The following is a 15,691-nucleotide window of genomic DNA, read 5'->3' on the forward strand; positions in this document are numbered from 1 at the left end:
CCCTGCTTTATTGTTCAGACCCGGTCGACTTCTACATCAGAAACCTTCTCATGAGCCGCAGAGGTCGATGAACTCTGATCACAGCAGAGAGTCTCATCAGAGCTTTTTATCTCTGGACGCTGTTAGTATCATGTTGGTGGAATTCATTCTCCCATTGTTCCCAGTGAAGTTTCTCCTGTTTCAAGAATGTATACAGATGGAGAGTTGCAACGATTAGTCAATTAATCGATTAGTCGATTGACAGAAAATGCAACAATTTAATCATTTGCAGTTTTTCAGCTTCTCATCTGTTTTTTGTTACAGAAAGGTGACACACACACACACACACAGTTCAGATGAGATCATTAGATTATTTAAAATACATATGTGTGTGTGTGTGTATCTATAGCTGCTGTCTGACTAAATTAAAGCTTCCCTGCAGCTTGAAGTGTCTTTTTCACCTGAAACCTGAATTCAGTTTACATTGTTGAGTGTTTTAGTCTCAACATCACTGAAGATATCCATTAATATGACCTCATGTTTATTACTCTGCAGTTGCCTTTGCAAAGGCTCATGGGAACCGCATGATAAATCCAGGTGTATTTTTAGACGCTTACCTCAGTGCTGGGGTTTTTAATGTTCGTCTACTTCTTCATCACGTTTCTCCAGATGTGCAGATGTGAATCATCTCCTGTGACAGCAGAGGCTCTAAGAGAGGATCTCTATCAGAGGTGTGAAGTCCATACTGTCTCTGTAATCCACACAGTGACGGTTGGAGAAGAAGTGGACCATAGTATGGGCCAGTAAACCCTTTCTTGATTAATGAATTAATGGCATGTCCTTCACAGTCCTAAGTGATGTCTTCAGTTTTGCCTGACCAAAACAGATTCAGTTTACTGAGACAGAAAACAGAGAAACAGCAAATCACAACTTTCTGGAACATTTGTGCTTGAAAAACTACTGAAAATGATCAACTGATTATCAAAATATTGGCTCAGTGTTCCCCCAGATCTGGCACACAGGTCCTCTGTTCATACTAACGTTGTAAATGTTCTGTATAAACAGTGCAGCGAGGCTCACTGTCTCACATCAGATCAGGGGTCTGTAGTCTGTGTGGGCGGCTGCAGCAGGAAGTGTCAGCTCACAAACAACAACAACATTCGATCTGAAGGTCCAGAGATGTTGTTCTGTGTCCATTCAGTCGTCTTTAAGACTTTGAATCCAATGTGGACACAATATGCAGGCCTTTATGACAGAATAACATGGCCGATGTTATTGGATGATTTTATCCGTTTATATGTTGTCTGATAGGAAACAAGGCACTTTATGTCTTTGCTCTTCATCACAAAGATCTGACAGGTTTATGTTTCAACTAAAATGTTTCACTGAGTCATGGCGTGAAGATATCCCTAGCAGACATGTTTTTATTAGTCAGTATTTGGTTTTAAGTTCCTAAAATCTTCTCAAATGAAACCGTTTTCTGTGTTAATCACTGGAAACAACTAGTGATGGAAATAGTGAGACTATTAACTATTTTCCAACATTTTATAAACTAATCAGTGGGTCGAGAAAATGATCTGTTGATTAATCAACTATGGAATGAATTGATGTCACATTTTCATTCCTTCACTACAAACATGCAGGTCTGAGATCTGCCTTTTCACATGTTCCAACAGGTGATGAGTGAACAGTTTGAACCGTCAGTAAGTTTACAGACATGTGGTCTCTCTGCTGCTCAACAAGCTTCATCCACAGGTTCACTGACGGATCCTCCAGCAGGTTCCTCTCTGCAGCCACATCATGTTGCTGGTCATCACCTCGAACTCGACCACAACAGCATGAATAACACAGGAGGCTGATGAATAATACAGGAAGCAGCTGTGTGTGTGTGTGTGTGTGTGTGTGTGTGTGTGTGTGTGTGTGTGTGTGTGTGTGTGTGTGTGTGTGTGTGTGTGTGTGTGTGTGTGTGTGTGTGTGTGTGTGATGAGCTGCACACAAACAAAAGGACGAAGGTGCAGTCAGAATAACAAACCATAATACACCCACTGAGCCTCACTGCTCAGACTTTAGAATAAAAGAACAATCAACAGATACCAGGAGGTCCTGATGCACCTGGAAAATAAGAAAAATTTGTTTCACAACCTTGAAGTAGATTTAGTTTCCGAGGTGAAGTTTTCGAACGTCTTGTTTTATTGTTTGATCAGTTTACTGAGACAGAAGCTGTAGCCACTCAATCTTTTTGAAGTATTTTTGCTTTAAAAATGACGAATACGGCCACACATCCTGCGTGAGCAGTGTGTCTGCAGCACGTGTTTCATTGACATCACACATGAAACATTTCACTACAGTTTCAATGTCTGCATCTGTAGAATATTTCAGACATCCAGACAAGAATCCAACTTTTTTTTTAAACTCAACATGTGCAATTGAGCACACGCTTCTTAACCTTTTCTGTCTAAACTAAATAAAGTATAAATGATATGAAACATTCTATTATTGATGGCCGTCATCAAAGGCAGGGTCAATGTAGAAAGACAGAGCAGGCAGCAGCAGCGCTGTCTGTGTGACACCACACACCTGCGAGACGCAGCTGTTCAGCACGTCGTCACGCAGGATGTCAAATTATCAAAGTAGTTTTTGATTCATTTTCTGTTGTTCAACTAATTAACTGACTAATCGTTTCCGCTCTACACTGTTCCAAATTATTATGCAAGTAGGATTTCAGTTTCACTTGTTGTTTCTCTACCCTTGTCTGTTTTAAACACTGACATCAATTTCAGACAGGTTTGATAATTCATTTGGCAGGTGAGCCTAATTAAAGGGCAACTACTTAAGGAGGTTGTTCCACATTATTAAGCAAGTCACAGGTTTCATGCAATATGGGGAGAAAGAAAGATCCTTCTACAAATGAAAAGCGTGAAATATAGCAATGCCTTGCAAAAGGTATGAAAACACTGGAAATTTCACGAAAACTTAAGAGAGATCATCGTACTATGAAAAGATATGTGTGTGATTCAGAGCGTTCAGATAAAGGTGTATTGAGGAAGATTTCTGTCAAGCAAATACATCATGCAGCTGTTAAAAAGCCAGGTATTTGAAGCTGCTGGTGCCTCTGGAGTCCCAAGAACCTCTCGATGCAGGATCCTTCAGAGGCTTGCAGTAGTGCATAAAGCTGTATTTCGGCCACCCCTAACCAATGCTCACAAGGAGAAATGTTTGCACTGGGCTCAGAAATACATGAAGACCAATTTTCAAACGGTTTTATTCACTGATGAATGCCGTGCTACACTGGATGGTCCAGATGGATGGAGTTCTGGATGGCTGTTGGATGGCCACCATGTCCCAACAAGGCTGCGACGTCAGCAAGGAGGTGGTGGAGTGATGTTTTGGGCTGGAATAATGGGGAGTGAGCTGGTAGGCCCCTTTAGGGTGCCCGAAGGTGTCAAAATGACCTCTGCAAAATATGTGGAGTTCCTAACTGATCATTTCCTGCCATGGTATAAAAAGAAGAAGCGTGCCTTCCGGAGTAAAATCACTTTCATGCAAGACAATGCACCATCCCATGCTGCAAAAAATACCATTGAGTCCTTGGCTGCTATGGGCATAAAGGGAGAGAAAGTCATGGTGTGGCCACCATCATCCCCTGACCTCAACCCTATTGAGAACCTGTGGAGCATCCTTAAAAGGAAGATCTATGAGGGTGGGCGGCAGTATATCGCCGAACAGCAGCTCTGGGAGGCAATTTTGGCATACGCAAATGAAATTCAGGCAGAAACTATACATGGACTCACAAGTTCAATGGAAGGGAGAGTTGTGAAGGTGATATCCAAGAAGGGCTCCTATGTTAACATGTAACTTGACCTGTAAAGATGTTTTTGATTGAAATAGCATTTATTTTGAGAAAAAAATATCTCCTAATGCAGAAAATACAACAGATTTCCGTTTTCAATTCTTTATAACCTATTGAATGCTTTGAAACTCTGTTGTGCATAATAATTTGGAACACTGTATTTGGAGTTATTTAAAAAAAAAAAATACTGTTGTCATCATCTGAAGTTTTGTTTAATAAAATCCTGATTATAATATAATCATAATATAACAGCATATGCATAATAATTTGGAACACAGTGTAATTTAAGCCAGACTGAGGGGCTGCAGCCAGCTAGCTGCTCTGTGAGACACAGCACTGCTCTGAGCTAAATGCTAACATTTAGCAGGTATAATGTTTACCATGTTTACCACCTTCTTAGTTTAGCGTGTTAGCATGCTAACACTAAACACAGCAGTAAACACAGAGTCCAGCTGAGGCTGATGAACGTCATCAGTTCTGCAGGTATTTGGTCATAAACCAAAGTATCGGACACATGAACATGTTGACCTGATGATGGCGCTGATGAAGAGTCAGAGGATCACTAGAGTTATTACAGTTCATCCTGAGGGGACCATGAAGACAGGCAGGCAGGCAGACAAACAGACAGACAGACAGGCTGACTGACAGACAGGCTGGCAGACAGGCTGACAGATAGGCAGACAGACAGGCTGGCTGACAGACAAACAGGCAGACAGAGCATCTATAGAGCTGCTAACATGACTATTAAAACACTTAATAATGTGTCTTTGAACTCCTCAAATGTCAGCCTCAGCATGGAGCTGTTGGTTCAGTGACCTTATCAGAGTTCATCATGGTTCGTCTCTTTGAAGGAGAAACAGCTCATAACCTTTATTCCCAAAGTGAATCCAAAGTGAAAATAATCTTTAGTTGCAGTAAATGTTTTCCTGAAGCTTCAAATCAGCCTTTCGTTGTCTAAACCTCAGTTCCTAAATCAGGTGACGAGGTGGACACATGGTCTCTGTCCCGAGCAGAAGGTCGTCTGGTTATTGTGAACTTTTCCTTGTGATCGTCTTTAAGCTTCAGGACAGAAAGAATCAAGTAACACAAACACACTGAGACTCATTTCAGAGGATTGGGAGGAATTTTGTTCCCACATTCGTCATCCTTCCGATCGCTGCCGTGTAATCTGGTGCACATTCAGGGTGAACGCACTAATACAAAACCTCTTCTGAAGATTTGAATATTTGTCACAGTTTAATCTGACTGGAATTTAAAATCTGTGCAGCAGCAGAAACAAAACCCTCCCAGAAGGTTAAATGTGAGTGTGATGAGGCAGAGAGCCGCGGAGCTGCTGAGGACAGGCAGAGGATGGAGCATCACTAAGGACTTCTTTATTTCCACTCGCTGATAAAAAATGTTTAAAAAAGTACTGAAGCGCCACGGCCGAGCTCAGCAGATCTGAGGCCAGCGGAGCACAGCTGAACACATTAAAGAGGAAGTGGATGTTGGAGGGTTGATTATGTAGGACTTGTATCTTAACAAAATCTGGCAAGCGTTTGTAAGATTTATGTTTGGTTGCAGGATTAAGACTTTGCCAGGTATATTAATCCCTGTGAAATTAGATTAAGCTGCTGCTGCTGCTGCGGATTTTCTGGCAGTTTTGATGCCTTGCTCGGTTTCAGATGTTAGACAGGAGACTGACATGAAACTGTGGAGCAAAGTGCTTCAAAGGTTTCTGTATTTCTGTATCAAGCAGTGATGAAGGACGTATTATATATACATATATATACAGGATATAAACAGTATATATATACATATATATATTTCATTTACGTGGGTCAATGGAAGCTGCAGCAGTTCAGCTTCATGTGCTCTTTATCACTTTCTCTCAGCTGATGGATTTTAAAACTTCTGTTTTTCTGTTGAGTTATAACATTACATTACATTGCTCTCATGCTGCATGTGAACAGTTTTACTGGATATTCATTTATTGATCCACACAGTGAAACTACATGTAGAGACAGTTGGTCAGATTATTACTGTGGTGTCTTTAACCTCTTCTGCTCCGGTCGCAGCGCCAGGAGAAAATTGTTTTTATAAACTTCAAACTGGCCCTTTCTCAGAGTTCCATAGTTTGTTCAAGTGATTTTGTGTATAGGGAAATAAGATTGAGCTAATGAATGAATTACAGTCACATTTCTCTCTCTGCAGATTAAACTCGTCTATCTGTTAATCTGACATCATTCAGTTCAGATTGTCAACTTGAAACAGAAATGTTTCAGATGGTCGTCGTGGCTTTTACATAAAAGTCACTCAGGTGTTTATTGAGTCATGAGACCGACATGAACTACTGTCAGATTAAAGGTTCACTGTCATAAAATAGAAAGTAAGACGTCCAGATGTTCTGTGATGTTGGTGTTGTATCTGAACTCACTGAGTCCATTTACATGCACACTGTATGTTTAGAGTCTTAATCCTGGTTTAGATCATATTCAGGATGTTAACACATTACCTGGTTATTCATCTCTATGTAAACATGAGTCTAACATGATTTGTCTCTGTGCTGAGGAGCGCTCTGTGGAAACAGTAGTATAAAGCCTTCAGTGTCTCCAGGTGTCTCCAGGAGTTCTCCTGCATGTTTTAAGTAACAACAAAAATATAGGTATTACCTAGTACCTACCAGCTAAAGCCAAACCTAGCCCAGCTAACTTTACCTATGCACAAGTACATCAAAGCATGTTCCTTGTGTGTGGAAACCTCTTTGGCAATAACCCTGATTGTGATTCTTCTGCTGCTGGTCTGTGCAGTTTCCTGCTGGACGTGTTAAAGATGACTGAACTCTGAGAGTTGAGGTTCACTGCTGAGATAACACAGCAGCTTCTGGTTGATTTAACAAAACAAATTAACATGATTCTGTAATTTCATGCTCCAGGAGACATTTGATGTTTCAAGTTTGTGAAATGGAGTCTAAGAACAACACTTATTTAGTTTCAGTGTTTCTGAGGTTGAACACTCCCCAGAGGGGTGGTTAGCAACTTCCTGTGAGTGTGTTGATGTGAGAGAGAGAGAGAACATTCACTATATGGCCAGAGGACACCCTCTTTTAGCTCCGTGTTTCCTATCTGTGATCTTTATAATAATTCTGGCTGTGAGTCACTGAGGTGTGACTCTTCTGTGATGTATGTTGTTGTTGTTAATGATATTAATATAATTGAAGTGGAAGGATTTCATGCTCCTCTGGTTGAAAATGTTCTATGAACATTTTAGGAAACGTTGTCATAAATGAAAACTTGAGACCAGTTCTTCCTGAGCACCTGAAAAGCTCATTTTGGAGATACAAGCTTTTCATTTGACAGTGACTGTGCACCTCCCTCCCTGTGCTATCATTAGCGAGCTACTCGGGTCACCGAGGCCTCAGCTGGGGTACAATACAGCTGATGGCATTGGCTGCAGCAGGTGCTGAGCTTGGCGAAACTGCATGCTGGGTAATTAATTAGAGTCCTGTGGGAGGCGGCATCACCTGGTCAGGAGTCAGTAAACACACCTGTACAACTCCAGCTCTGTTCAGCACTTCTCAGTCGCAAAAGTTGTGTGCAGCAGCAGTTTGTGGAGTTGTTGGGGGGGGGGGGGTAAAAACAGAACAATGCACCAGTTCCTTCCCAGTCCTGATTAGAGCTGTCACTGTTTCTTAAAAGAGGTCATTTGATATTCGATTGAATTGATTTGAACACAGCACATGTGGTGTAATGCATGAACATCTGTCAGTGTAACACAAACATCTGTCAGCAGCAGCACAACCTGCATCCTCCACAATGATCCTGCAGCTGAATCAACACAAAGTGAACATGAAGGATTTATGACTTAGTTTTGACTAATAGTACCATTCTAAGTTAACAGTTGTATCAGTTATAAAACTGTGTTGTCATTGATTAAGAAAGAGAATTGATCTTCTCCTCTTCAGCAGCTTCAGTATCAGTCTGATCATGTACAACAGAAAGACGTGTTTGTTTTTGGGTGTAAACAGCTGAAGTTGACTCTGAATGGTTGTTCTGCTCCTCATAATAAAACCGTGTTTGACGTTGAGCTGCATCACTGATGATTCACTGCTGACTGAATCCAGAGGAGATCAACTACACAGTACAGACTGTAGGAGTGACCATGATGTATCACCAACTACTCCTGCAGCCCCCTATCTCCTGACCCACACACCCCCACCCTCAGCACCATCTGTAGTGTTACACAGTGCTGTAAAAATGTCTCTGAGACACACAAGAGACCCTGTGTTTCCTCTGCAGAGAAACGGTTAGAGGACTGAAGTCTGCAGACACACACACGTATATACAAATAAATATACACAAACATACACGAGAAGTTACATGCATGCAGACTACAGGTGTACCAGAATACCAGTTTGACTTTCTACTGTGATGAAACGGCTTCTGTCCCGTCGTACTGTCATTATCACCACGAACACAGCAGCCATCTTGTCCTTATAACAATTCTCATATATAAAAGACCTTTTCCTCTTGTCAGACAGAGGCAGAGTGACCACAGCAGGACCGGAGAACCAGGCTGTTTGTCTGGCTAACTTCTAGCTACCTTGCTATGCTAACGTCAGCTTCTCGACCTGCTGACACACGACCAGTTTGTGGTGCTGAGTTGTAATGTTGGTATAAGCAAGTGACAGGAAGTGACCTGGTATATTGCCATTCCATGTGTTAGACAGTGTTTGACTGTTTGATTGAGGGCCAGAATAGATTCAGGCTGATGATTCAGGCTGATGATGATGATGATGATGATGATGAAGGTTTGGAAGTTTGTCAGCTGGTTTCTAACTGCTTTGTTTGTGAATACTTGTTCTTCGCTAACGAACATGTTAAATAAATGTTCTTCTGCCATAATCCATCATGTCCTCATGTCAGCACTAACAGTTAGTGCTCAGGTGTGTTTAATAAGCTTTCCTTAAGTGAGTCGTCTTTGAGCTAAATGTGACAGTTGATCATGATATTGATCTCAGGTGATAGCGATCAGCCACATGAAAAAGCACAGACACAAAAGATTGAGGAGCCAGTTGTCTTTGTTTGAGCAGCACAGCTGCTGCACGGAGGTTTGAGACTCGGGATGAGTCGCATGTTTGCTTTGTGTTGTGTGTGTCTGACGGTGAGGTGCAGTCTGGGTAATAAATAACCAGCAGCAGCTGCAGGAGGAGCAGGACGCTGCTAACCTTCAGTGTCAGGAAGCTGCTGAGAGGCCATCTGGAGCCACCGCCCCCCGTGTGTGTGTGTGTGTGTGTGTGTGTGTGTGTGTGTGTGTTCTGAGTGCGATCACGACTTTGCCTGAGTACTTCTGAGTACTTCTCTCTAGCGTGTAACAGTATGAAAATGTGTGTGTTACAGTCATTTCTCTGTTCTGTGTGTGTGTGTGTCTATGCTGCCAGAGTTATTTAGAGCATCATTGGCCTCCTGTTGAGTGCTGTCAACACTGTATGTTTTGCTTTGTCTGACTGTGTGTCTGTTCAGAGAGCAGAAACACACACACACACACCACAGGAAGGAGATGTCTTTCAAAATAAGACAACCTCATACAGTCACTCATACATTTTTGAAAAGCCAGAAATCTGAAAAGGTTTGATAGTTTGACTGATTGATCAATCTGATTGATTGACTGATAACTCACTTCATGGATCACCAAAATACCAAAAAGACCAACGTGGACCTCTTGTTCACAGGCCTGAACTGGTTTGATAATGTGGTCTCTGCTGCTCACACACTGATGACATCTGATGTAAATGTTGTGTCTGTTGTTCCAGAGGTTATAGTTCAAGTTATACCTTATGCTGAAGGTCCCGCTGGCTCCAGATCAGTTGTACTCTGTCTCATTTGTTGTGTTTCTTGTCTTTGTGTCTCTCCAGGCCTGAATGTGCTGGCGGCTCCCAGGTGGCCTGTAGAGAAGGTGAGCCAACTGCGGCTCTGCCAGATCAAACAGTCATTACCGAGCTGTCCTCCACTGCTGGAGACAGGAGACAGGGACACCTGCTGGACTGTTAGAGCACTACAACACATTAGATTAGATTCAACTTTATTGTCATTGCACAGAGTACAGGTGCTGAGACAGTGAAATGTTTGTCATCTATAAGAAGTGGAAAGAGCAGTAATGTGCAGAGTGATGGACACACAGACTGTATAGAGCTGTATATACATACACAGTGCAGATATATATGAATACACACTGTACACATGTACTGGATCTCTGACGATATCGTCATACAAACTCAACAGAGTCAGTAGGGACACACACACACAGAGCTGTGCTTTTTTTCTCTTTTCCTATTTATTGTGTATTTGCCTGAATTGAAAGAAAGCATCGCGTGTATAAGAGTGAAAAAATGAAATAATACAAAAACACAGAAACAAACGAGTTCTCCCTCAGTCCTAAATATCTCATCAGGTCACACACCCTCAGTGCTGTCTCTAACCCCCCCCTCCCCCCTGTGTTGAAGGACCTGCTGACTGACTTTTCTGATTCGTCTCCGTTGATGCTTGAAGATTCTGCAGTCGGCTCCAAACAGCCGGTCACCAAACGGCACCGGAAGCTGCTTCTGAAGAGCAACTTTGTAGCTTCTGCTGGCAAAGAGGAGAAACAACACCTGCAACAGCAGCTGGCGAGGACGCAGGAGTCCCGGCGCCGCCTGCTGGCCAACGTCTGTTCCAAATACCAGCCGGGCGTCACCAAGCAGCGCATCTCTCAGCGGCAGGTGTCCCGGGTTTACGTGGAGGACAGGTCTAGACTGCTGTATTGTGAGGTGCCCAAAGCCGGCTGCTCCAACTGGAAGCGGGTGCTGATGGTGTTGGGTGGCAGCGCCAGCTCCACACGAGACATTCCTCACGATGCAGCGCATTATGCCAACCATCTGCGGCGGCTGGAAAGCTACGACCGCACCGGCATCGCCGAGAGACTCCGCTCCTACTCCAAAGTGCTGTTTGTCAGGGAGCCCTTCGAGCGTCTGGTGTCTGCATTTCGGGACAAGTTTGAGAGTCCAAACTCGTACTACCACCCCGTGTTCGGACGCCCGATCATCTCCAGGTACCGCGCCAACGCCACGCTCACTGACCTGAGCACCGGCGCCGGCGTCACCTTCAGGGAGTTCATCCAGTACCTGCTGGACGTGCATCGGCCGGTGGGGATGGATATCCACTGGGAGCCGGTCAGTCAACTGTGTAACCCCTGCCTACTCAGATATAACTTCATTGGGAAGTTTGAGAGCCTGGAGGAAGAAGCCAACTTCCTGCTGCAGAGCGTCGGAGCGCCCAGGAACCTCACCTTCCCCGACTTCAAAGACAGAAACCCCCTCGCAGAGAGGACTTCCTCCAGAATCACCCAGAGATACTTTGCACAGCTGAACTCCACAGAGAGGCAGAAGGCCTTCGACTTCTACTACAGGGATTATCTGATGTTTAACTACCCCAAACCCTTCAAAGATCTGCACTGAGCAGGAGGGGGTCTGAAGCCCAGTGACTTCACAGAACGTAACTGAATAACCTCAGTTATTAGGTTTTTTTTTTTATAAAGTTGCCTTCATGTTTTTTGACAGTCGAAGTCCTGAGTGTTGACTTGTTTATCCACAATGCAGCTGATGAGACAGGAACAACAACCCTCTGAGATGTTTTATGATGTTCATATGCTATAATGATGTACATGTGTACCCCAGGACATCATGACATCATGGTGGGTGAGTAGGAAACAAGTGAAATGATTTGGAAATGAACACGTCTTTAATTATTTATCTATTTATGTTTTAACATTTGTTTTGTCCTGACATTATTTATTACATTATGTATTAAAGTATTTCACACTGTGGTCTGAATAATAAGTATTATATATATTTAATAGAAAAGGAAGAGAATACTGTGATATAATAATATAATAATATAAGAATACAATAATAACATAGTATAGTAGTGATATAGTATTATTATATGGTTCTACAAGTAATATAATACAATGTAAAATAAACTAGTGTAATAGATATTTACTACTTATATTGCGACTCCCATAACGAGAATAAACTGGACAAAACAAATAACTTTATTTTGGCATTGTGCGTGTGTGTGTGTGTATATATATACACATATGTGTGTATATACACACACACACTCTAATGCTCTAATACCATACATCATCTTTGACAAAATGATTCAATTATGTTGAATTTTAGAGAATTATAAATATGAGAGGCTTGGTGAGCTTCAGCCTCTCTGGATACACATAAAGACAGACAGACGGGTCAGCAGACAGACAGACAGACAGACAGACAGGTTGAAAGACAGACGGTCAGCAGACAGACAGACGGGTTGACAGACAGATGGTCAGCAGACAGACAGACAGCCAGACAGACGGGTCAACAGACAGACAGACGGGTTGAAAGACAGACAGTCAGCAGACAGACAGACGGGTTGACAGACAGATGGTCAGCAGACATACAGACAGACAGACGGTCAGCAGACAGACGGGTCAGCAGACAGACAGACGGGTTGACAGACAGATGGTCAGCAGACATACAGACAGACAGACGGGTTGACAGACAGACAGACGGGTCTGACATCATTCATGAATCAAACTTCCTGCCTTTCTGAAAGTGTCCTCGTCTCTGCTGGTCTGAGATCAGTGCAGACACATGAAGATGACCTCGAAGCCTTAACACTGCCATTTCACCTGATGCATTACGCTGGTTGTTTCAAACGTTGCCGTGACTTCAAATAAATGTGTGACACTCTTGTTGATAATGTAATCGTCTGTTTTTATCCACGAACTGAGACGTGAACATGAAGATAATAATGAGGCTCGTCAATCTGTCTTTAATACTCAAGTGTTTAGAATCATGGATCAAAGATGTGAGGAAGTTTGTTTCCATCCCAGCTGAGATCTCATTGTCCAACAGGAAGTTTTGGTCCTTAACAAGAGAACAAACTAGGTCAATCTTTAAAAAGACCTCACAAATATATAGTTTCATGTTTGAAAGGCTCAGTCATTTCCTCAAACAGCTGCTCGCTGTGGTTTCTATCAAACAAACAGGAGGAAATAGTGCATCTGTTGGGGACTATTTTCAGCGGCGGGTGAATCCACGTGTGGTGCTGTAGTGAGTATTTGGGGCAGCAGGACGGTGTATTGAGTCACATTATGAATGAATGTAGATTCATTCAGAGCCGATCACCAGACTTCTCTTTTAAAAGTGTTAATTTAACTACAGCTCTTTTGTAACCTCTCGTGGAGCAGGAGGTAACTACAGATGAGCTCACGCTGAAGCTGACGTTTGCTGGTGTAGGCAGTGAGATGTGGTCAAAAGCTCCAGTGAACCTTTTATCTTGTCTTTTTAGGCTGTGTATGAAAAGTGAAGTCATGGGCTGTGTGACCAGTTCCACCAAACTGGGTGACTTTTTATTTAATTGGGTAAAAACAGTTTTGGTTGGGTTCTGATAATCTGCTAGGGTCAAAACCACGTCAGGTCAGAACTCTATAAAACCTCCATCTGTTCGAGCCAGAGGAAACTAATGAAATATCTAAAAGAATTCTTTTTTATTCCAATTATTTGATTTAATGACTGCTACCTTTTTCATTGGTGTAACTATGGTTACTGGAGGTGTTACACACAAACGTATATATGTATGTGTATATATAAAACCCTTATTGAAGAACAAAGAGGTCTTTGTGTCTGAATGGTCTCAGTGTGACGTCTGTCACCTCTTCATGGACTCGTCATGTCTCACTCTCCATGCCCCCTGGGGGGGCGGGGGGGTCTAGTGGCTTCCCTCCACCCCCTCCATCTCCATCTCTTTGTCTTATGAACTCTGAGACGCCCCTGAGGGTCTCTGTCAGAGGAGGCTGTCCTCCCTCCTGAATGAACATGACTTGCTGATGCCTCCCCACAGGGAGTCGGTGTGCCACAGGGAAGAGTACTGGGACCTTTACTGACCTTCACACACAGAACTGACACATGCAGACGATCTGGCTGAGGTTCTGACAGAGGAAAGAGTTCATACATGTCATTGAGCCCTCCTCCCTCCTTCCCTCCTTCCCTCCTTCCCTCCTTCCCTCCTCCCTCCTCCCCTCCTCTCTCCTCTCCCTCCTCCCCTCCTCCTTCCTCCCCTCTGTGCATAAAGAAAAATCATAGATTACAGACGAGCTGCCAGCGCTTCAGGCAGGTTTAGCAGATATTTAAATCTTTAAATTCGTAACATGGTTCCCTCGTTCTTCATCTAATTGAAGTAACTGCAGGGTTTCTTTAATTAGGAGACAGAGACGTAGAGAGTCAAGTCATTCTACTGGTTTACTCAAGGAAGGCACATGTGCTGCTGCTGCTGCTGCTGCTGCTGCTGCTGCTGCTGCTGCTGCTGCTGCTGCTGCTGCTGACGCCCGGGGCCAAAACTAATGGAAGAGGAGAGTTTAACTCAGTGTGTGTGAGTGTGTGTGTTGACTGGTTCAGGGAGGAGCATCCTTTAGACAATTGAAGACATGGAACTGGTTCAGTGTGTCTCTTTGAAGGCAGTCTCTGTGTCATCGACCTCAATTACACACACATTAGTTTCCCATCAGCCCCTGTTTTATCACAGATCGTTGGGGAAACCCCTCGTACAGTCCAGCAGGAGTTCAGACACCACATGTGATTATAATTAACAGTGTCTCTTGTTTTGGAGTATTTCCACTGAATTTAAGAGCAGGTTAAACACATTCTGCCTTTAAAGCTGCTCAGTGACATATATATATGTCATATATAAACAAAAAATAACACTTCATATATATATATACAAAAAATAACACTTCATATATATATATATATATGAAGTGTTGTTTTTTGTTTTCTAATGTTTTATATACCGAAGACTAATTAATCCAGGAAATAATGGGCAGATTAATCAATAACAAACATGATCGACAGAAATCAACACAATCAACACTGTGATTAAACACATTGTGCCCTCTGGTGGTGATTGTAAGTAAGACAGGTGAGATGTTTCCTGATAGGTCGGTTCAGAATTGAATGGACTGAATTACATGTTACGTTTCCAGACTTGAGTCTTGTTGGGGAACCTGAGCTGTGTGAAGCTTCAGTATTCTCTCTCATGAATTGAAAGTGTTGACACAGCATCAAAGTGGTTATTTACACATTCACAATCTGTTGGCTGTTGATTTTGAATGAAGGTTATTTTGTATTCGTTCACCTGTTACATCATTAATATATGAATCTGTGTGCAGTTTCCTCCTTAAACTAACATGTTTAAAGGCAACATTTGATGAACTCACATGAGGAAAGTCAGAAAAAAGTCACTTGTACTTTGATATTCTGTCATTTCTGGTTTACCTCAAGACCCCCTGAGAGAGTCTGACCCCCCAGGTTGGGACCCGCTGGCTACTCTCAGCTCTGCAGGATACCGCTATATATTTATGTATGTATATATATAGTTAGATATATATACATACATACATACATATGTATGTATCCAGGTCCAGGTCCACAGTTATAATGGTGCCACTGGTCTGCTGCAGACAAACGGACCTGGTCCGGATAACACAAGTGATTGTTTGTTGAAGTTACAGTGATGGAGGAGGCCTCCAGGTGAAACCTCTGCGACCTTCTGACCTTCTCAGTCTAAAAACAGATTTTCTATCAGCTCTGGTTGTAACTTCTTGATTAAAGCGATTCTAAAAGCAACTGAAAGTCAGATTATATTTATTAAAAGCAGAGAAGTGTGTGTCGGTATGAGGCCACTGGAGCGGAGGGAGTGATGAGTGTCTGAATGTGACAGCCAGCAGCCTCCTGGGCTCATCACATCCCGGCTGAGTGTCTGCGTAAAGTCGCGCGCACCGGAACACAAAATGGTTCCG

At 42.8% G+C, this 15,691-nt stretch overlaps 1 protein-coding gene across 1 annotated transcript in view; it reads left to right on the forward strand.

Annotated features, from left to right (window-relative positions):
• Positions 1-11,300, forward strand: part of LOC139286199 (carbohydrate sulfotransferase 8-like) — a 33,470-nt gene extending 22,170 nt beyond the window's left edge. The window contains exons 3-4 of the mRNA XM_070906932.1: positions 9,621-9,763; positions 10,311-11,300. Coding sequence (XP_070763033.1) covers positions 9,621-9,763; positions 10,311-11,300 — 1,133 coding nt within the window. The remainder of the gene's footprint in view (positions 1-9,620; positions 9,764-10,310) is intronic.
• Positions 11,301-15,691: the final 4,391 nt, after the last annotated feature.

Source organism: Enoplosus armatus, chromosome 6 (assembly GCF_043641665.1).
Source record: "Enoplosus armatus isolate fEnoArm2 chromosome 6, fEnoArm2.hap1, whole genome shotgun sequence".
NCBI classification, from domain to species: domain Eukaryota; kingdom Metazoa; phylum Chordata; class Actinopteri; order Centrarchiformes; family Enoplosidae; genus Enoplosus; species Enoplosus armatus.